Genomic DNA, 24,604 nt, shown 5'->3' on the forward strand with positions numbered 1-24,604 from the left:
TCGGTAAATTTTATTTCATTGTACAGAAACATTTGATCAAATTGATATCAAGAGATGTATGTGCCTTTTGGGCCAGAAACCAGCAGAACAACTTGTTGAACGGTTTGGAAATTCGAGTTCAAGTCACTGCTTCTCACTTGTAGCTTTTAGAGACATGAGTTCTTGTCACGACTTCTTACTTGTTTGCTTTTTTCTACAGATTTGAGTTCATGCAACGGCATCTCATTTGGCATGATTTTGTGTCGCAGTATTTCACTTGTATTTTTCATTTAGAGGTTAAAATTAATGTCACGACATCTCAGTTCCTGAAAGAAATGTTAGTATTTGGAAAAAACACATAGCATGCCCCACTGGTCTACACAATTCCAAACACTTCCAACAGAAATGATCTCCACAACTATTTGGCATACAGCTGCATCCATCCAATACTTGTGTTAGTGTTTTAAGTTTCAAACACAGGATTTTTTTTGTTTCAGCAGTCTACCATTTGCGTTAGCCATACATACACTTTAAACTGTTTAAAACCATTGTTTTGCACTGTATTCATACTATTGCAATTAAAGAAGCAGGTACAAATTCTATAACAACTGACAGGCTCTTTCTTGATAACATAGATGGATATGTTGGCGCGTTAGTTTTATATGGATTTTAGCTGCTTTCTTTGAACATGTTATTTACTTCATATGAGCCGTGCCATGAGAAAACCAACATTGTGGCTTTGCGACCAGCATGGATCCAGACCAGCCTGCGCATCCGCTTTCAAAGCCTATTAGAATTAGAGAAACTGTTAGCGAACAGCATGGATCCTGACCAGACTGCGCGGATGTCTGGATCCATGCTGATCGCAAAGCCACTATGTTGGTTTTCTCATGGCACGGCTCATATCAAATCCGCAAGATATACTTTTATCGATGTTTTTATACGAAGTAATATTTTGCATCTGAAGATGAAATACAGACAGCAAAACACTTGTTTTTAACTATCCGATAAATTGTAACAAGTTGACCCTAACTTAAACCTAACTTTTACATTTTACGGTCTAATTGTATGAGCATCATGCAATGTTCCAAATCGACAGTTGAGAAGCTTGCTCATATAATGAATAAACTTCCTTAACCAACTCTCACCATTAACATAAGAAGTCACAACCCCTCTGATAACCAGCATAAGACAACAGTACATGTATTCATTTAAATATAAATGGAAAAGTGTTATATATTTTTGTTGCCTTACCCAGAAAGAATACATATAAATTATAGTCTGTCGTTTTATGTACAGTGCGCACGTGTCATTAACGTTCTGTTATTACTTTTTACTTTGAGTGATTAATGTTACGATATATAGTGTTAGTGTTAGTATACATCGATCAACCATAAACACAGTGAAATGAATGGTTTGAACCTGCACATATAAAATATTTTAAATGTTGATTTCATACTTCAACTCAGTATCTATATCTTCACGACATGCTGAGGACTTAATATTATATACACGAATTGATATACATTTTTACAAAACATCCCTAGATAATAAATTGTTTTACTAGCGACTTAAATATGTGTACTGTACGATAATGTCTGGCTAGCACGGTGGTATACCTAATGCCTGGCCAAACCAGTACGATGTCTAGCATCAAACTTAACACTGCACGACACCTAATGTCTTACTGCATCCCAGCCGAACTCGGTCATTCTTTTCCACTCTGCAGACATTCAGGTTCATATGAGCCATAATCATGCATTGCTTTATAAAATTTTCTCGATACCGTGGAAGGTGGCTACATAATGATTCATTCATTATTCATGTACAACGTAAAATACTTTCACATTTTCTCTGAGAGACACTGGAATGTGACCATAAATCTGCAATGTTGCTTTACTAAAATATCAGACTTATTTAAACAAAACAAGTCAATAGTATATTTAATATTATATTATAAATACTTTACATGATTAACCAACTTTAGACAAAAAGACTTTTCTAGAGTTATAATTTATAAAGTCCACTTTTGTTCAAGAGACCTTGATGTCAGGTGAAGCTAGAATGTGATCTTCCATTTGCTATTATAACGACGTCAGAAGATGTATGAAGTATTTAATCGATCATTTATCTTATAAGATTTTTCTCAAGTACATATTTAGTTTTACCGACAAAAAAGAAAAACTTTTGTAAAGCGATCATGCCACTTTTGAAATTTTTGTTTTGCTGGGAAAAGATGTTCCCATCAGCTATTAAAGCTGACATGCTATCTACTATGTTGTGAGTTAACACCTAGGAAATATTGGTGGACAAAAGACACTGGCGTAGCAAGTTTGAATGAATTGCATTATTCAGTAGAAATGAGCTTTGACCAGTTTTATCTGTTTCTTTAATAACAAACAAGCATTTGGAAAAGCGTACAAAGTCTTTTTCCACAAAAAAATAGTCATACTGTCATATTATGTTGGCCGTTTCAAATTTTCGTGTGTTATTCTTGCATTAATGAAATGCATAAACCCCGTATTCTCGAAACATGAATTGTCTTTGATATAAAATTCAAGGACACGTAAAGAGAGTTCGATGCTGACAACCTCATGAGAATGGGTGGCATGCAGAATCTACGAGAAAGAATGTAAGACTTGACAATAGTATTTAGTATTTTTAAGACGTTTTTTTTTAGAAGAAACAATTCAATAACGAGTTAGATGATATTTTGGACATCACTGATTGGGTAGTCTCTCTAAGAGAAGCTTGTAAGGCTCATAAACATAAGCTAATTTGAAATGCCGTCCGATCTCTAGCCGTTTGGGCTGCAATTCAACAATTATAATTAATATGATTTGACGACACCGTTGTACAAGAAAGGCTGAAGAAATACCCAGATCTAAAATTAAGAATAAAATTCATTCTGGATTTGAGATTTCATCCAGTAATTTGATTCTTTTCTGAACTTTCGACTTATGACCGGAAAAACAGCGAGAAAAGTCATTTTTAATATGGTAATCCGGACCCTTCGCTTCAGAATGCGGTGCAAAATTTAAATGCACAAGACAATGAAAAAGACAAAGTTGCAATGATGAAAGAGGCGAAAGTCGAGAAAATTGAAGTAATGCATATTTATCCAGTTCAGATAATAACACGAATTTCTGACTGATAAGTGTCTCAATTGGAAGGAGAAACAGACACTCGTATATGATTTTGTTTATATATCATTTTGGAAACAGCTAATTAAGTCTGATTAGATGCAGAAACGTGTTCAAATTGAAAAAGGAAATATTTTTGCCTAATTACCTATGAAAAATGAAAAACCAGCCTTGCGTAATAAAGCTTTTGTTAATTCTGTTTCCAGTGTTTGTTTTAACAAACGTAGTGATTTGCATACCGACTTTGGGTTTCCAGTGATTGCACTGCTAAACTTGCATTGCTGTCAGATTTATTTCAGGGGACTCCGTGGTTGAGTTATAAAGGTTGCAGAATTCAAATCATTTTCCCTTCACCGATGTGGGTTCGAGTCTTACATGTTCATGTGAGAAAGCCATCAAGCTGGCTTACGGAAGGTCGAAAGGTCGGTGGTTCTACCCAGGTGCCCGCCCGTGATGAAATTGTTTACAATATAGTTACTATTTGCATCGGCATATGTTGTGCTTATTGCCGAATTAAGACATATTTATAATATACTTTTGGATTGCCATTTGTAATCTTTCACACACATGGCATTGGCCTCTTTGAATAACTAATATTTGCTATTGCTTTCTTGACAGAAAACAAACAGGCTTTATTCCTAAAAGGATCAACATAAGTTCTAGTTACTGTTAGAGGTGTTGGTTTATTTTCAGTCACATATGACTCTGTTGATTTAGCAACAACGGTCGTTTTGTATCTGATTTTAGCGCGTCCCTTTTTGCCTTACTTGCCGCGGCTGTATCACAATTTTTTACCAAGATGCAAAGTCAGTCTATGTTAAAGAAATCACAATCATCGTACTAAATGCGTTCCTGAATAGTAGAAAAGGTTGCTGTATAAGCGCTAGGACACATTTTACCACTGTACGTTTAACATATCATATATAGTTTCCATGTCGTGCAAAGTTTTGCTGCTGGTGCTAGTGTCGGTGTGATCAGATATTTAGATACATCTTTACAGGTATAAAACTATAATATCTAAACAACAATATAGAGAAGATATATAAAACAAAAGCTAAAACATTTCAATAAAATGTTAGGAGCAAATTTATTGATGTGTTTCATACAAACGCTCAAACATTTCTGAAACGATTATAAATGCTCCACAGAGAACATCTCAGTTTCCACTTGATGATTTGTATATTTTTAGGAACAGCGATATTTCGTGGTTTAAGGGTTTCACGACACATTAATTTAAACGGATCAATAGTGCCGAAATATGACTGCCACAACAACAGCAACAAAATAGAATGTGAAAGTGAAATTAGATGTAGTTATACTCATTATTCTGTTTTATTTCATAGTTGTGTCCATTTATGTCAAATAGAAAGACAAGAGTTAACTCGAAAGAAAATAGTTTCACTCATTCAGAAAGATTCGTGATATAGTCTACTACACGTACATGTAGAATTATATCACAGTATATTATTATATCTTTTTCGAAGGGTCGTGAGTTCAAGTCCCGGCGAGGTGATGGTGTTTTGGGTTTTAAATTATTTTAATCTATTAATATTGTTTTCAATTATGTAAGGTATTTTATTATATGTATTATGGGTTTCTTTATTTGATTTACATTTAATTACGATGCAGCATAGAACTGACTTCGTCAAAGCATTTGTTTTATTCCACGTTCCTTTAAAGATGTACAATAGTTACCTTTTACGTAAACATTTCATCATTACATATTGATTTAAATATAGAAATCTTTATTTGGCTAAATGTACAAACTAACTGTGTTTGCTGCAATAACAATTAAATTTCTATAAGTTCTAAACAAACTTGCAGATTTGTAGTGGTGTTACATATTCACACTGTGTTTTCTTAGACATTTATTAGTATGTTGTCTGAAAGTATGAAAGTGTTACCTTTCTATTCGGACACCTTGTATTTAAACCTACATACTACCATTCATACTCACAAGTATGTTTATTTTATTATTCAACAGATAACATGCGGTAATTATTCATATATTCAAATATGAAATTTGGGCAAAATATTTCTTTAATATTGTATAAATGAGGTTCCTTTTATACAAAATAACATTATGTATCTGTATGATGAAATCTACAAAACAATCTCACTTTTAGCGTCAAAATATGTGATATCGACTGGTCTACAGTTCAACACAAACTTTTGCTGTCGATAAAATATGAAAGTTAATTTCTGATGTCACGTAATAAATAAAAGCATTCAGAATTAGAAAAATAGTTTTGACTTTTGACAGGCAAGTCATTCAATAAGTGTATAATATTATATATACATGTACCATTGCAGCGTAATTTATCTCGAGGTTTAACATTTGGCATTGAAATTTAAAAAACGTCAGGGTAAGATATGGTGTCAATGGATGACATATATTACATTTGATCTTACTTGCATAACTTCAAGGCATTTGTGTGCTTAACAAAATGAGGACAATAAAGCTTATATGTACCACAGGTTAACAACAAAATAACAACAGAATCCAAAAGAATTATTTTTATTAAATGCCAGTAACTTTCGTAATTAGTACAAAGTCGTTGATCTGTCGATTTCCATTTTTGTCCAAACTTCTGCTACAGCTTACTGTTGGAAGGTCTCGTTCCAAGCAAGAAAGAATTCACCCTTAGTAACCCTGTGATTATCTGAAATTATTTTCCATAGACTCAAAGAAAAGTACAGAGAAATTCACAACTTAACCTTTATATATTTAAACTATAGTTAAGTCATTTTCTCTAATACTAGTATCAGAGTTTTACTTCCAGACTTTTTCTGTAGGTAGCTATGTCACATTTCTGCAGATTAATTAAACTTTGATATAATGACAGATGTACATGTTGCACAGTACGGCAGCCCTACTTGTCTGTACAAAGCATCCGAGAGAAATGAAAAATGTGGTCTTTTTTTAAAAACAAAGTCTCTCCATAAATATAGTCAAGTAAAATGGCGATATTTATGGTTGACAGGAAAGAAAAGATAGTGGGATTTATAAGCAGATTTTATAGTAATGCCCTATATCCACGGGTGGTTTGACTTCAGCATAATAAGACATTATTGATTTTGAATGCCAGGCAATGCATGTTTTAATGTAGTCATGCATGCTTCGATCGGGAAATACAGCTAAACGCCGTGATATAGGGTACTGTAGAATCTCGTGATTTGCAAGTGAAGTAAAACAAACAATTTGAACAGGAAAGTATTGTTATGACGAGGGATTGTGTATTGTTTTACACACGTAGAAAACAGAATTTAAATATTTTGGTGTCATGCTTATTACAAGAGTTGTCCTTGACTGTCGTAAATGATTAATAATGCTTAATATCTGTTAAATCTTATATTTTAGTACGAAATGTACCTTTTCATAACGAGGTTAGTACAATTCGGTATCAGTAACACTCAGTGGGAAACATAAATCGAAGAAGTGTTAAATACAGCTCGTCTTTAAAGTGTACCTTACTGATACTTCTAAGTTTTTTTGGTAACAAATTGACAAATACTTTTAACTCAAACTTAATAAAACTCAAAATTCTTACAGGAAACGGAACCTGTATATTGATAAAATAAATTTGTTTTGCATATGTCTGAAAAATGTGCAAAATGATGAAAAAAAAACTCAAACTATTTCTGATCCTGCCGTATGTAGTATATAAATTTTACAAGGGGACTATGGACAGCCATGTATATGAAAAACATCAGATAAAAAGAGAGAATGAGATTTCAGTACGTAGATACATGTACGCATAGCCCTAGGAAACACAAGTAACTAGAAACAAGCGTCTGCTTTAAAACTGGTCAAGTTTAAAAGAATATTTTGAAAGAAGTGTATGGCTAAACTGTGTAAAAATTTAAATTGTCTTGACTTTTGATACATCAGACTTGTACTTAAAGTACACAATTGCTTAATCGAACCAGTATCCAAATATGAAATCTCGGTCTGTCTAATGAAAGATTAGCATACCGTTAAAGTCCATCTTTTTATAAAATTCATTGTATTCATCACTGCTCACAAGGCCGTCATTATTTACATCGGCAGTATTGAGGAAACTTACAAACTCTGACCAAACAACGGCATTGATATCTTTTCCCCGGCACACAGCTTCGTCCTGAGAAACATATCCGTCTCCTTAAAGTAAAAGAAAATAAGGTAGTGGATCCGTATTGACAATCACCATTTTTTCTGTTCTTTTTCTTCTATTCATTTGGTTTAAATATTTATGAATTGAACATTTTATTACTTAACTTTGAAAGGAAAGGGCCGTCATTAATGTTGGTAAAACTTGTGGTCCGACCCATTTGCTTTAAACAAATTACATGTTCCTGCCTCGATATCTATTCTGTTGTGTACTTATTATGTTACATGTTTTCAAAAGCAATAAATAATATAATTGAATAAAAAATGACCATCACCAATTTCCGTTTGTTAACGCACTATCCGTGTGCGATTTCGGCATTCTCCGCTTATTTTAAAAAATGATTTTCTGTTATGTCTGAAGGATTTAAGTTGACTTGTAACAATATTCGGCAATTTCCGCACAATTACGTATCCTCTGGCATTTTGCAGCTGGTTGCTGGGATTAACTACATAAGCAACCAGTAGCATTAGCAGAATACGTTATTAAACGTCAATTGTCGAATGTCATTACAGGTTAATTATCTCTATCGCCAACACATACTGTTACAGTCTGTGTGCTTGAAAAAACAGCTCTTTTCTGATTCAGCAATGTTATCATTCTCATGGATAAAATCCATAGCATCAAAAACGATCCGCGCCAAGTCCTCATCGGTTTGACTGCAAAAATATAAAAGTATGTATAATTAAACATTATTTCGGGCGGAAGTGAGTTTTTATTTGGAAACAACGTAAATTCAGCCATTGGTAAGCTGAGAAACACCTGTCTTAATTCAGGCAATAAGTAAATATCATGGTCAATCTACTTTCTGCAGGTTCAAAATCTCATATCTGGTATGCGTTTTGTTATCGGACTGCAATGAATTTTCTAAGAAAACTACATCAACCAAAACTAAATTTCCTGATAAAAATGAGTTAATTTTCTTTGTTGCTGACCGTATGCTATAATAATGGCCATTTTTCATAACTATTAAAGTAAATTCTGATACTGTATAAATTACGTCAAATACTGATCTTTCAATATTGGTAACATAGTAAAAATTCCGATAACTAGTCACACCTTGGCTTTTTTCACATACCGATACAGATTTTGTGCATGCTTATTTCTACGAAGTTACATTAGGACCATCGTTGTTATGCCTCCTTTCGTGTAATCGCATTTTCGCATCGTGTTATCGGACCATCTCATCAAAGGCGAAGGGCAATGGTTGAAACAACGATGGCTCTAACGAAACTGCGCACATTACACTTTTCCAGGATTTTTTGTACCAGGATCCACACCTCTTCCCGCAATATAATGTTTGTAGCAAATGCAGTTATTAATATTAATTTAGTAACCGGTACAAATTGTATATAATTAAATTGTTATCGTGCAATACAATGTTAACGTAATAATGAAGCAGCAAAAGCCATGCTATTATTACATGCATGATACATCCGACTGAAATTTCCAGACCAAAAAAATATGTATTTACATACTTTAATTATTGTATGTCTGGAATCAAAATGTCATGATGACATTTTAAAGTATGAGATTGTACTTTAGTTTCTGTTTTATTGTTCTCCTTTTTGGTTTCAAGGATTCTGACCTTGATTTCTTCCTCGTTTTTTGAAGACAGTGTTCGGTCTTGGTTTTTCTCGTACAGGTTTGAGTTCGGGCTATGATTTCTTAATAATTGTGATTTAGACGGTTGGCCTTGTCAAGAGTTTTTCACATATTTTGTGTGAGTACCAACATTTCTCACTTATTGTTGAATACAAGGTTGATCATTGACCAGGGATTCTTACTTATTTTAAAAGTATAATTTTAATTTAGGTCAAGGTTTTGAATCAAACTATGATTTTACTGGTGATAAAGGGGCCAACGTTCAGTGATGATTTGATAAACAGTACTTGACGCATGGATAGAAAGTGCATGCAGCGCTTAGCACAGCAGGAAGAGCGCAGATCTACGGATCGCGGAGTCATGGGTTCGATCCTTAGGCAATTGTGATTTGATAAAAGACATTGTGTCTGAAATCATTCGTCCTCCTCCATTGATTCTTGTTGGAAAGTTGGCAGTTACTTGCGGAGAACAGGTTTGTACTGGTACGTAATCCAAGAATACTGGTTAGGCTAACTGCCCGCCGTTAAATAACTGATATATTATACTGTTGAAACAAGGTGATCGGTAACACCGATGGATGCTCCCCGAAATCAGTGAAGCATAAGGGGCTTTTAAGTCACGGATGTTGTGTTAAGGAGAAATGTGGGTTGTGGTTCTTTAACACTGCACTCCCTCTCACTGACCTCTATCAATATGTAATCTAACAAGTAACAAAAAAAAAAAAATAAACAAAAAAATAAAAATCTGGAAAACAGATCCCTCGGAAGTACCGAGAACAAAGCAAACAGTGAAAATTGCAGACTCGGTTTTATTGAGTCTGTTCATGAGCAGTAATGGAAAATGCAACACTGCCCACGCCCCCTAGCACCGGCTTAAGCAATATTTAATTTTCAAATCTAAATGAGTTGAAATCAATGATCCCGAAGGACCAGAAAATATAACAACACTGAGATGAAGTCGGGACGACTTTTTACGGACGCCACACAGCAGTTAACACCCGCTGTTGTGAGGTAAATAAAACCTGGAAAATAGATCCCTCGGAAGCACCGATAACAAAGCAAACAGTGAAAACTGCAGACTCGGTTTTATTGAGTCTGTTCATGAGCAGTCACTACTTTATGTAGTATTCATGTCATGCCCCGGACAAGGTTTAAATAAAGGGAGATAATTCAAAAATGAGAGCTTTTAGAGTTATGGTTCCATGTCATTGACCTTTCTTCTCTAAATGAGCTATATCATTGTATAAAGCTTCAACTTGGTACAATACTTCCTGAGTTTTCCTCCGGACAAGGAAAGTCAAAAGGGAGATAATTAACAAGAGCTGTCAGTTGACAGCGCGCTCGACTATTCTCAGTGCTTGATAGTATAATATAAGGTATGAGTAAAACTTTAACATTACAATAAGCATATTCTAAGTCGAAAAGGGGCCATAATTCAGTCAAAATGCTTGATAGAGTTGCCTCCTGCTTTTTACAGACTGGGGCCATGATGGTTAACAAGTATGCAAAATATGAAAGCAATATCTCAATGGACTTTGAAAATATTTGGAGTGGTACATAAAACTTTAACATTTATTCTAAGTCGAAAAGGGGCCATAATTCAGTCAAAATGCTTGATAGAGTTGCCTCCTCCTTTTTACAGACTGGGGTTTATGATGGTAAACAAGTATGTAAAATATAAAAGCAATATCTCAATGGACTTTGAAAATATTTGGGGTAGTACGCAAACTAACATTTGTGTGACGCTCACGCTCACGCCGACGCGAATAGTCGAGCTAAAAATGGGACCACCAAGAGTTTCAGATTATTTTACTGCACTCCCTCTCGCTGACCTTTATCTTTATGTAAAGTATGACATCAATACCTTACATAGTATTCAAATTATGCCCCGGACAAGGTTTTCAAAAAGGGAGAAAATTCAAATATGGAACCATTAGAGTTATGGTTCCTTGTCTCTGCACTCCCTCTTACTGTTGTCTATCAATATGTAAGTTATGAAGTCAATACCTTATATAGTATTTAAGATATGCCACGGAAAATGTTTTCAAAAAAGGAAGATAATTCAGAAAAAGTATCACTAGAGTTATGATTCCTTGTCATCACTGCACTTCCTCTCAATGAACTGTATCATTGTATTGGCACCTTCAATACTTTTTAGTTACCATCCGGACATGAAGTGTGACGGACGGACGGACGGATGGATGGACAAGGTGGCGACTATATGCACATCCCTCCCACTTGGGTAATATAAAATGGCGTATCACACAAAACAAACAAACAAAAAAGAAAATGCATGCAACTTATACTAGTACACGCTATGCGCATTTCTGTACACGGTAGCTTTTTAGGTCTTCTGAAAATTCCTTACTTGTTGTGTTTATTAGAATTCAAATTTTACCAGCTGCGTTTAGAGCTCTCGTTTTGTGTCAGAGATTTTCTTTTGCTGCGGATGCAAGGTGAGACGGCCTCTAAGTACAAGGTTTCTCCAAATGTGTTTATTGACCGTTGCTTAACATGATCAACGCGGCAATTTTTAGGATTTAATATTGTCAACATAAATTGAAAACAAAAATTTGAAGAAATGATAAATCATCTGAACGCAATAAATTGAACATTAGAATAAATTTGAAAAACAAAAAGGGAATAGTTTGTTTGCCTTGGTTTAACGGGAGATTTAAACTTGTCTCGTGAATTTTCTTCGAATACTGTTTTTTTACAGAACTGATCTTTGGCGTAAGTGAATGCTTCCAAAGAGCACCTGCTCGGGTTTGCATCGACATAAATTCAAAATAAAAATAAAAATAAAGTAAAACTCAATTTTTAAACTGAATAAACTGAAAAAAAGGAATTTATTTGAAACAAGAAATATCTTTAAAAAAGATGGTCGGCGTGATGTAACTGAAGCACAAGTTATATATGGGCAGAAACCTGTATTTTAAATTTTTTGGCAATGTTGAAAGGGGCCTCTGTGAAGTTTTGTATAAATGAGGACAGTAGTTCTGAAGAAGACTGTGTTTAGAAATTGTGGAGGGACACACGACGGACACCAAACAATCACAATATTGAAATACGTTCTATACTTTATTTCTGGAATTGTTGGAAGCAACATGAACCCTTACCCTAATTCAGCTTATTATCAAATTTGTCTGTCATTCAGAATGTACAGTACTGTTTTCCCCGGAAAGATTAATTTAGAATTTAGAGTCTAAAATTTAACAGTATCGGACATGCTGTTGCAGGTTAGTAATGATTTGCACTGGTTAGAAATTGTTGCTGTAATGCAGGGTAAGAGTTAATGACTGTATAAAACAAATAACCTTTTTGTGAAAACAAAACTTAAGGAAAGGAAACTTAACAAAACAGAAATAACTTAACAAGAAAACTTAACAAAACAGAAATATGTCCGGATGAGCAGATGAATATTTGGTTACGCACACCTGTTCAAGTGGTGCGCATACAACCCGATGGTGCTGTACTTATAGAGGTTATAGATGACGAACGCGTTGTCATTTCACTCAGTGTCACACGTGACTCAGAGTGAAGCATTTTCAGCCTTTCCTCCAATCAGCGCCACTCTTACTAAATCTCTCATTATGGCTGAAAATTACGGTGCCCCTAAAGTGACATATTACACACTTTTTTTCCAATTAGGTAATGTGAGACTATTTTTTATTTCGTTTAAACGAAATCATTTCGTTTAAACGAAATAATCATTTTGTTTAAACGAAATAACATATTTCGTTTAAACGAAATAAGTTATTTCGTTTAAACGAAATCATTTCGTTTAAATGAAATAGTTATTTCGTTTAAACGAAATCATTTCGTTTAAACGAAATGATTATTTCGTTTAAACGAAATAAAAAAGTCTCACATTACCTAATTGGAAAAAATGTGTGTAACATGTCACTTTAGGGGCACCGTAGAAAATACCGAGAATACCTTACCAAGCAATCCGATTGGTACATTATTCAGGCGGCATAAGGTCATACGAGGTCATAAAATCGTGCTTAATACGGCACGCCGAAAAAAAAAACACCAAATGAGATATTTGGTTTTCCGTCGCTGAGCAGAAGCGTTTGGGAGGGGGATTGTTGTCTGTATAGTTGAGTTTTGGGTTAACATAGAGGAAGAGACTGGGCGCTGTGCCAGTTTACCATATTTTTACAATGAGGTCTTTATATAATATGAAGGAATGTCAGTGCAATATAATATAATTGAATGTTAATGCGACATTACCTTAGTACTAGTATTCAACCTATAGGACGGACCAAAATAGATAGTATCTTTCAAAACTAAATTTTGTATAATACTTTAAAATGTGTAGTTAAACAACTCCTCTTTTACACTTAGCCAGCAAGGTGAGACGGCCAATAAATTCACAATACATCTTGAAAATCATCATATATAATTCGACTTTTGGATCTTTTAGTACGTTAATAGCATGGTATTTTTGGGATTGATTTTATACATTATTGATTAAAAGTCGAAAGAGTCACAAAATCAATGTTTTAGCCCAATAAACTTGATAAATCAACACCTCTTAAATTGTTAAATTGTCTTTATCTAGTCTAGAAATTATCTTTAGCAGCTGTTCATAAAATGTAAAGTCAAAACCCATTAGGTTTGGTATCTCTGCTGTGCAAAGCGTAAGGTCGGTGGAGTAAATGAGCCGCACCTCGAGAAAACCAACATAGTGCATTTGCGACCAGCATGGATCCAGACCAGCCTGCAGTCTGGTCAGGATCCATGCTGTTCGCTGTCAAAGCTTATTGCAGTTAGAGAAACCGTTAGCGAACAGTATTGGTCCTGACCAGACTGCGCGGATGCGTCGCAAACACACTATGTTGATTTTCTCATGGCGCGGCTCAAATGTATTTATGAGAAAGTATATTATCACAGTACTACATGTTTTCTTAACTTGTAGACCAGACAACTATGCGGAAAAGGCATGTTTTTGGGGTGTGTTTTTTCAGTATTGCTTGAGTAACATGACTCAACACGTTGAACTGAAATTACAGTTATCAGAGTGGGCTATCACGCTGTTGTTTCTGGTATTGTGCTAACATATTTTCTTGTCCTATTCTTAGAACAGCCTGATTAGGTTCTTGTATGACCCATACATAAAAGATAACAGTAAACGGTTCATATATTAAACTGACATTCGACTATCGGCTTATCTTGTTCGGTAGGCAATGAAGATTGTTAAAGCACTTGCAAAACAAATACATATATTAAATAACTCAACACGTTTTATTCAATATCATTTACATGCATATGTACATTCAGTATAGTTTAATATTTTAAATTGAATGTTACCAGATGAATTGTGCAGTACAAACATAATGTAATTTCAACTAATAAGTTAATAACTCATTGTAAAGAAGTATGTATTTGATGAGTATATAGAAAATATTGTGCCGACTAAAATCAAACTTGTACTGCGCTGCAGACGCAGTAGATAGCAATTCTGCATCTTTTTCAGACAGCAAAGGTGTTCTTAATAAATGAATAAATGTTGCTTTCTTAGAAGTAATTGTTTCATATTGTTTTACTTTTATTTCACAATAACTAACAGATGATAAAATATTTAACATTTCGAAATCTGTTACATAAATTCATAGGAGATCTCCATCAATATTCAAGCAATTTCATAATTTAGGTGCTGTCGCAAATAGAGCCGTGCATGTCACAATTTCGTTTTTAAAATGTGTTATGCCTACTTTGTTGTACTTATTTGGTTTATGAGAAGAATTTCATACGAAAGCAGTTTTTATAATAAATAAAACTATTCAACAAAAATTAAAATCAACAAATAGTCCAACTTTACAATATATCCACGGCAACATACGATAGTCTTGTATTTTTTGTTACGTTGAGTGCATTCATACATGATAATATTTACATTGTACTGATTCTTTTAAGAAATTGCTTATCAAAAGTCTACTTCTTTCTACTTTCAATCATAATTCGCATAATATCAACTTAACACACTAATTTGTTACATATACATATTGATCAATTTAGCATACAATAAATGTAACAGAATTTCAAAAGGGCTGCAGAATTTAAAACACAAATGTATTTCACGTAACTCTAAAATATTTGTTTCACGTAATTTCTTTGAGAAATTACATAGTTCGTTGGCTTTTTCACTGTTAGATCTTAGGAAGAAACATGGGCATATCGGCTAGTACCAACCTGTCCTATTACCTTGCAATACAAACGGATTAGATAACTATATATAATATGTTAAATTCAATCGCAGCGCGCAATTTTATAATATATAGTCAAGATATATACAATACAAGTACATGCAAATCAAATATGTACAATAAATAACATACAATGCAACCTTGATTAAATTCTAGAGTGATTTTGTGAACAAAACTATAACTACGAAATAGCATAGGCTTCAAACGAACAGAGGTTATTATTCAATATAACGTCTTTGACATGGACGTTCTTTAAACGTATCTCTATAAAAGACTAAAATAATTTCAAACGGTTCAGAAAACTGAAAGAAATATCAAAGTTTCAGAAACAGATATAAATAATTACAGACTCCAACACCTATATACATATTGAAAGATATGTATAAATATATAAGACTTAAATAAGACTGCAATGATATATACATGTTAACATTTTCTGAAGACTGAAATTTTAGAAAATTGCAATAACTATTTACATTTCACAAGACTGAATTCTTTTTAAAATTTCAGAAGACTTAAATAGCACTTAACATTGTATAAGTCTGTTACAGCTATCAATATTTCAGAGGACTCAAAATAACTGTAGATGAAAATTACTTTTTCCCATGTGTAATACATATGAAGTAATTTTTAGATATTAACCTAGGTTCTAGAAGGTAAATTACGGGCGTACGTCATAGAAATATCAGTTATGTTGTATCGTGTCCGCACAATTTATGTACTATTTTTGACAAAATTCCAGGTACAAGCAATGCCATACTTTGGATTGCATGTGTCCAGTCTCCATACAACGTTCAAAATCTGTGCTATTGCGTGCCTGTTTCTGTGGTCTGGTCCTTCAATAATGACACTATCATTGGCTTGGAACTACAGATAATTGCCGTTATATTGTTTCCATGAATGTAAATAAGCGTAAAAGGAGAAGCCGGTAATCAAACTGCTAACAAAGAGGAAAATATTAGAACTACATAACAATAATGATAATAATAATAATAATAAAATCTTTATTGAATGAAGATAACATACAAAGTGTACATAACATGATAATGAAACGTAAACTTATTTCAGTATGGCCTTCAGTAAACAACAACAACAAAACACATGTATACAAACATTAACGATTTCACAAAATCTTATTTAAAAAAGTGTATCATGCGACAGATACTCACATAATTATATGAATTTTAAAGAGAATAAATAAACAACAGCAAAAAAATAATAATAATAAAAATGGCATCTATATACGTATGTAAAAACTGGAAAAACATAATTACTTTAAGCACTGGGCTGTAACCTGAAAACGCTAATTGTTTCGGTCCAATGGGCAGTTCGCTTTAACTTAGAGTTTTATCATGACATCCCTATCTTGTGGCCGTGCGACCAATCTGCGGTCAACTGCTGTGTATTTATTATAAATGTTAATTGGTATTTATGATAAGATTTATAACACATATCGTTTTATACAGCTTGACAGCACAGCATTAAATTGCATTATATCATTTAAATGATAGTATAAAGTGAAACTGTTTTCTTTTTTAATTGTAATAGGTTACCGGAATATCTTTTGTATTTACTGTAAAATATTAAATCCCTTTTTTATTTTTTGTTTTCCTTGTGACACAGCTGAAATATAACATACTACAAATGTTTCAGTTTAAAATATTTCTATTATTTTTTAATTAAAGTGCAATTATGTTTCTCTTAGATAGATTGCGCTGTTGATATACATTTTTTTGGCAATGAGCTGTACCTTAATATAACTTAGTTAAATATCAGTTCCAGTGAATTGTTTGGACAGTTTTATCGTAACTCGAAAATAAGAGAATGAGAGAGTATATTATTAGTTTAAGTGTATTTTATGAACAGTAACATGGCAAGAATAGGAAAATTATTGGCATGTACTTAAACTTATCATTTGTCATGTCAACATTAGAAAGAATCAATAAAAAATTGTAATAATTGTACTGAACAAACCCCCTTAAGTAATGTTATCTGCCAAAAAGGTATCACGCAGGAAATTTTGCGGCCAATCTATATGCTTATGTTGTGGCCAGTCCATTTGTGCTGCTTAACAAAACAGTATCTTAAAACAGCTCAAGGAAATAGGTTAATGAATTTTCGGTTACCGTGTACATATACATGTACAACATTTTCAAGCAACGGACACTAACTAGCCTGAAACAACTGCATCGGATTCCTTTGTAGAATATGCCCTACACTTCTAAAGTCATTCTTTTTCAAAAGGCAGTGTGTGTGTGTGTGTGTGTGTGTGTGTGTGTGTGTGTGTGTGTGTGTTCGGTTTTAACGTCTTTTTCAACAATTTTTCAGTCATATAAACGGCTTTGTCTACTTGTAGCAGTGAGCACAATGCCCAACTTTATAGTGCTGCTTCACTGGAATATCACGCCGTAGACACGTGGCATGCTACCCCACCCAGTCACATTATACTGACACAAGGCTGACCAGTCTTAGCACTATCCTCATAATGCTGAGCGCCAAGCGAGGAAGCTACTAGAATCATTTTTTACGTCTTTGGTATGACGCGGCCGGGGATCGAACCCACACGCATTCGTAGCGGACGCTCTGCCACTAGGCTACCGAGGAGGTCCAAAAGGCATTTTGTATTTATTTTTGTATTCAGTTATCTATTTGTAGAATGGATTCATATGAATCATGACGGTATCATCAGTACCTTGGGAAGAGTTAGTAGTCGAAACAACCGCCATGCATTTTACTCAGATGATCATAGCATTTTCCGCTGGTCTCAAAAAAAGCTAAACACTTCCAACAAATATTAGCTCCACATTTACATGTCATTCGATTGCATCCACTTATTTTTTCTATCGCATAGCCGCACTTCGGACATAACTTCCGCAAGTTTGGTTCTTCTTTAAGCCATTCTTCCAATGAAGTATCTTCTGTACCAGCGCTTTCATTTTCTTTACATGTCAATCCTTCATGAAACTGGTTGTGACAGCTTGTACAGATTTTAATATTACACACTGGACATGCAAACATGTTGACTTCTTCTGTCGCTCGATACACTATTCCACAATCGGGCGTAATACAATACTTAAAGTGTTCAGTATTTCTTGTAACCAAACATGCAATGCTTGCACCACTTATGTCTTCCCATGTAACATTCCCACCTTTAACCTGTGCATCTAAATCCCTGATGGCTACTGGCTTGTTGCAGGTTTCTTCTGCGCATGCAATCGGAAATTCTCGGTTTGTTATCGCACTCTGAATCTGTGATGTAAGGCAAAATTTGCAATACGAATGTCCGCAGTATTCGAGTCTGGAAATGTCTGTTTCTTCAACTGGGCAAAGGCATACTGGGCAATCTGGAAAATCAGAATCGGCTGTTTTATGCTCACCTTCTTGTATCATCGTTTCCCTCACTTTGCTTATTTGTATTAGTGCTCTTTCAATAGCCTCTTCTTTTCCTGTAAGTGTCACCTCATGGTATCGTATATTAAGGTGAATGCTAGAAACACCTGTTTCTACTTTCAGCTTTTCGAACATCATCCCATACTTCCTTAGCAGAACTTTCAATAATCCAGGAGGATTGTCTTTACCCTTAAAACGTACTACTTTCTCTGCTAATATTTCAATAGCCCCGATAAGGTTTTCTATCATGGAGACAGCGTTTGTCTTTCCCTCTGATGAACCTTGGACAATTACTTTCTTTCGTCTTTCGTCAACAAAAATGATTGTGCCAGTCTTATCCGCTATTTCCTTTAACTTCAATCTGCCATCATGGTTGAAAATGGCTTCCAATTTACTTATTTTTTCACAGTCTAATGTATCTCCATTTACGAGCTTTTCAACTTTGCATTTGCCTTTGGCTAGTTTTTCCGGAGTTAATGTTTTTATCTCGATACAGTAGTTTTCGTTTTTCATCTGGCGTGACGTGACAGTAGTAGATGATTTTTTCTGCTTATATTTGTCAATAAGTTGCTCCATATCTTCTCTGATAATTTCAAAAATACGTTTAGCGACAAATACATTGGCCTTACATTCAAACCTAGCATGCACGATGCTTCCATCTATCTGTGAATTTCCACGTAGACGTTCTCCGGTGTCAAAGCATGTCTTCCAGTCCGAAAATGTAACAAATGCAATGCATTTGACTGTCTTTTGTTTGAATTCTTTGACATTTACTTTGAATGAGTCTGTCCCAGCAAACCGTTGTATAAGGCCTGAAATTTCTCTTTGTGTTTGTGCGTTTTGGTCTTGACTCCATGGCATATCTGTACGAGGAATTATGATGTTTCCAAATCTAGTATTGCTATCTTCAAGTGATACTCCGAGAAGTTGTCCCAACCCTTCTTTTACATGCTCTTCAGTTGTATCTGGCCTGAGCCCCTTTATGAACAAATCAGACTGAGCTTTAGATGCGTCCGATTGGGTTTTTGAAAGTCTGACAGACAGGGTGGAACCATTAATAATGGCTGAAGCTGTAGAAAGCATAGCTTTATCCTCAGGTCTTTTTAGGGTCACAAAGCACAGTCCTTTTGCTTTTCGCCTACACCATGTAATAACAATGGTAAAACTTTGATTTCGCGAGTCTCTACCGATAGATGCCTTGTTTTCAAAAGTAACTGGAATCAAATCTATTTTTCTGTTCTCGTCTTTGTTTATCATACTGAGAGCAGCAGCAGCGTCATTCGATTCAGCAAACGTCACGCTTCCCCAAACTGGACCATATCCTTTCCTTTTCCATATATTTGCTATGCTCCCAAAACCTTCAAGAACATCTCGAACGTTTTTTTCGGCCATGCTGCTAGATCCTCTGACCTTAATAGTCAGCGTTCGGAACTGATTTGGCATAAGTAAATCTACTACTGATCCTCCTTCTCGTAATACAACACGAACTCCTGAATTCCTATTCCCAATGCTTTCTTCTCTGGATTCGGCAAGTATCTGTAGAACCATATTCTCAAGGATAGAACGAAGTATACCTGAAGCTTGTTCAGCATACTCTGGTAAGCAAAACAGAGATACTACACCCAATAACTTATTTGCTTCAATAACAACTGGCGTTTGATTACATTTTGTTTGTATGTCTCCTTCAATCTTTCGCCTGTTAGAATGATTTTTGCCAACAAATTTCCAAAAGACTGTTTTCCCTAATCGCATGTTTAAGACCAGTCTGATTTTTTGTTTCTCAAGCTCATTGATGTCTATTGATATCCTCTTACTTTTTACTGCTTCTTTTATTGTTGATAATGAAACAGCTGTGACCTCTGTCATAAAATCTGCCGAAGTCTTTAGAACTCTGTTGAAGACAACCCATTCCGGGTGAGATCCTAGAGACACTAGTGCCGATCCAGGATGCAGCTGAACTCTTTGCATACGTTTGACAATGAGGTATCCAGCGCTTTCATGACCAAGATAAATTGCAAGGTTATTCATCATACAATCAAATACAAGTTGTTTGACGACACCATCTGCGTCATCAGGGGGCTGAAATTTATGCTTGATGTTAAAGTCAAATTCTTTCTTTAATGTAGACAGGATTTCGTTCATCATCTCTCGTACACCTTTCATAGCTTTCCCATTGACGCTATTCTCAGTACACCATCTCCCCTTTGCTTTTTCGTTTATTTTATCCCATTCACGGAAAACGTTTAACGCTGTTAGAAAGTCTCCATCATTGTGGCAGAACTTCATTTTCCTCATATCAGCGGTTTTCTTCTCCTCAGCTGTACCAGCACGGTAAAAGATTCCACTCTGACTAGAGCACCCAGCAACAACTAGAACCTCTATAGGAAATCCTCTATCTATGCCTTTCTTTATGAACGCTCCAAGCTTTGGCTCTACTGGTAGCTTTGCGATCCATCTTCCTAGTTCAGTTATAGTGCGGTCTGCTGCTGCACCAATTTCTTCCAATTCCTCCATTGCAGAAACCATAGCTTCGCGTGATGGGGATTGGACGTAGTCAAAATTCATCGGATCGACACCCAGCAATATCAGCTTCAACATTGCTTGTGAAACTTGAATTCTTAATATTTCCGGGCTTGCAGTTTTCTCCATAGTGCAGAAATCATCATCAGTGTATAATCGAAAGCATTTTCCGGATTCTGTACGCCCAGCCCTTCCCTTTCTCTGATTTGATGAACTTTGACTGACGGGCACGACATCAAGAGAATTCATATTCTTTTTCGCATCAAAACGCATTTCCTTGACGACACCAGCGTCGACGACAAATTTGATTCCTGGAATAGTAATGGATGTTTCTGCGCTATTTGTGGCAAACACAACTTTTCGTTTTCCACTAGGAGTTTGTGCAAAGACTTGTTGTTGCTCTTCGGGTTTCAATTTACCGTGAAGTTGAAGGCACAAAACATTGTTTTCCTTGACACATCTTTTCATTTTTCCAGCGCAAGTTTCGGTTTCGGCGGGAGATGTAAGAAATACAAGTATGTCTCCGTCTTCTGTCGAAGAACTGTTATGTATTTCAATGGCTTTATTTAGCGCTTTGTTCATATAGTCGTCTGGAAAAGGTGTTTCAGAGTTATTACCATCCCAGATCACGTCGACCGGGAATGTTCTTCCAGAAACCTTCAGTACTGGACATTTTTCCATTCCTCCAAAGTATGTTACAAATAAATCTGGATCGATTGTTGCGGATGTAATGACAACCTTCAGTTCTGGTCTTTTTGAAAGAGTTTGTTTCAGCATACCCAAGAGTAAGTCCGTGTAAATGCTTCTCTCGTGGGCTTCGTCTATGATCACGCACGAATATTTAGACAGGTGTGTGTCGACTAGACACTCGTTCAAAAGGATATGATCTGTCATGTATACAATCTTCGTAACAGCGGTTGTTTTACTTTGCATTCCAACCTTATAGCCAACCACTTGACCAACGCCAGAAGAAAGTTCTGAGGCAACACGTGTTGCTAGACTAACAGCGGCAATCTTTCGTGGTTGTGTACAGGCTATAAAGCCACCTGCTGTAAGATAAAATACTGTGATTGTACATTTCTATTCAGAAGTATTATTAATATCATTATTTAATAATTTAATTATATTGCAATGTGTTAGTCAGAAAGCATGGTGTCTGCCCTTTGTCGTATTTTCATAATCAAACAAACAAGCATGTGACAGCTAAATGACTCAAACATTATAAAATGTCTTTGTAAGCATAAAAAGATGAAGATAATTAAAAGATATTGGAGATCTTAAGAAACCTTCAGAACCACTTGTCTTCCACACTGAAGGTTCGAGGATCCCCTGCGGGTCAAAAGTTTATGATAAATACCGGTAGTAAACTGCTAAATGGAGGTAGATTGTTTTACCGGCATTATACAGTTGAATTTGATAGAAGTTTTTGACTTGACTTTAAACATAGACAAACAATAATATGCCAATGTCAATCGCCAGGAAAATATTTCGTTACCGGCATGATGCAATCAAAGATTATAGGAACCATGTCATTAATACTGAAAATGATAACTAAAAGCAATTTCCAAAGGCTATATCGAGGTCAAACTTCAGGGTTGCCTTATGGGTATGAAGAGCAATATTATTTTCAAAATATGACATAGTCAAACTTACACAAGAAACCTGCTTGGTAAAGGTACTGTGCCATCTGCGTAGATTTCCCAGACCCAGTTTCTCCAAGTATAACAGACACCTGACTGTCTCTAATGGTATTCAATATATCCGTTCGTCTAGCATACATGGGCAAAGCTGCATCAAGTCGACGGCACTCAACTCCAAAATATTTTCTGATCTCTTTCAGTTCCTTGTCAAATTTCTCGAAATGAATGATACCGTTTAGTTTTGTTTTCATGTTCTGGATAAAGCCGTTGAACTCTCGCCGCTGTCTCTCTAATTCTAGGAATTTATCTTCAACCGCTAACTTTTCGTTTGTTAGTTTCTCGAATTCTGCGGGAGATAGTCCTTTTTCTTTGCCAAGCACCATCTCAATTTCTTTCAAATTATCTCTTGCTTTTGTCAACTTTTCATCATGTTTCAATGCTGTCCGCGACGCTGTCTCGACTATTTCCTTGAAGGCTTCTTCTAGTACACATGCACGTTCAGCGTCGACTGGATCCTTTTCACCAAGTGCTTCAAATTTACTGCTATAACAACGGATTTTGCTAGATGAATTTTGGTTACTTTTATGTAATAAATTAGTAGCTGCAGCAGCTTTCTTTGAACTCTCGAATCGCAGTGTCACCAAACTACAACTTTTGTTACTTAAACGAACAGGCATTAAATCTGTTAAGCAAAATTTCATGGTACTAGCATCTTTGTTTCCCATTCGATAGTGCAAAAACGGTTCTAATTTTGATTTGTCTGAACATTGCTCCGGTATAATAACGTATAAGTATGTTTCTTTGGCGTTAATTTTGAATGGACGAACCTTATTTACATCCTTTTCCTTTTCTACATTTCTAGTCCGACCCTTGTTTTCACGTTTGCCGCCAACTGATTCACCCTGTTTCTTTTGCATTTGTGAGTCTTTTGAAGCTTTGCCAGTATCAGAGGAAGGCGTCTTTTGAGATTGTTTCTGATGCTCCATTTCCTACTGTTATATCATGGCATCCTAATAATAAATACAAAAGCTCTTTATACAGACCATAACTGTACATTTTAATGTATACAATATATTATCATTCATTTGATAAAAGATAGACTAAAATAACATCACCTATTTGATATATACGATATCACCCTTGTGTCAGATTAGTGGGTCATATCTGAAGCGATAGGTTCGCACATTTTTATTACAAATCTATGCAGATTTAATTTGTGAACATGTATTTTAGTATTAACTAAACGAATATCTTTTCAAAGTATCCCTGTAACATTCAAAACGTTTGCTCAGTGTAAAAGGTATCAACATGTATACATTTATATAAGAACTTGACTTCTGTTATTTTTATTACCGTAAATCATGTTGTTGTTTTTTGTTTTTTTTCGCGTACGGCAAATTTCGCGATTTTGGTATCAATTTTATTTTAGCGATTCTAATTTTAGCGAATTTGTTATACCCGACTATTATTTTCGCTTTACTTCTGCTTGCAAAGGGACATTACTCTATTCGTCTGAGATTTATGATGCCATGAACCGGTATGTGCCAGTTTGTACCGTCGTCTGGATATACTCCGTTTTCTTATTATTTGCACAGTTACTAAATGAGCTGCACCATGAACAACATTTGCGACCAGCATAAATCCAGACCAGCCCGCGCATCCACGCAGTCTGGTCAGGATCTATGCTGTTCGCTAACGGTTTATCTAATTGCAATAGGCTTTGAAAGCGAACAGCATGGATCCTGACCAGACTGCGCAGATGCGCAGGCTGGTCTGATCCATGCTGGTCGCAAACGCACTATGTTGGTTTTCCCATGGCGCGGCTCAAATATGTTCTACAAATAAAAGGCATATATCGTTGCTTTGTGATTTATTGAAAACGTTTAACGCTTAGTATACCACGAAATACAAATACATGTATTATTGTATTATCAGATATTGGTATACACATTGTATTTCAGACGGAGT

At 35.2% G+C, this 24,604-nt stretch overlaps 1 protein-coding gene across 4 annotated transcripts in view; it reads right to left on the reverse strand.

Annotated features, from left to right (window-relative positions):
* Positions 1 to 14,105: 14,105 nt before the first annotated feature.
* LOC123554063 (uncharacterized) overlaps positions 14,106 to 24,604 on the reverse strand; it is a 33,805-nt gene continuing 23,306 nt past the window's right edge. For all 4 annotated transcript variants that reach the window (XM_053548520.1, XM_045343937.2, XM_045343938.2 and 1 more), the window contains 2 exons: positions 22,650 to 23,646; positions 14,106 to 22,045 (listed from right to left, as the gene is read on the reverse strand). In XM_053548520.1, coding sequence (XP_053404495.1) covers positions 17,790 to 22,045; positions 22,650 to 23,622 — 5,229 coding nt within the window. In that variant the 5' untranslated portion in view covers positions 23,623 to 23,646 and the 3' untranslated portion in view covers positions 14,106 to 17,789. The remainder of the gene's footprint in view (positions 22,046 to 22,649; positions 23,647 to 24,604) is intronic.

This window comes from Mercenaria mercenaria, chromosome 7 (genome assembly GCF_021730395.1).
Source record: "Mercenaria mercenaria strain notata chromosome 7, MADL_Memer_1, whole genome shotgun sequence".
Taxonomy (NCBI): Eukaryota; Metazoa; Mollusca; class Bivalvia; order Venerida; family Veneridae; genus Mercenaria; species Mercenaria mercenaria.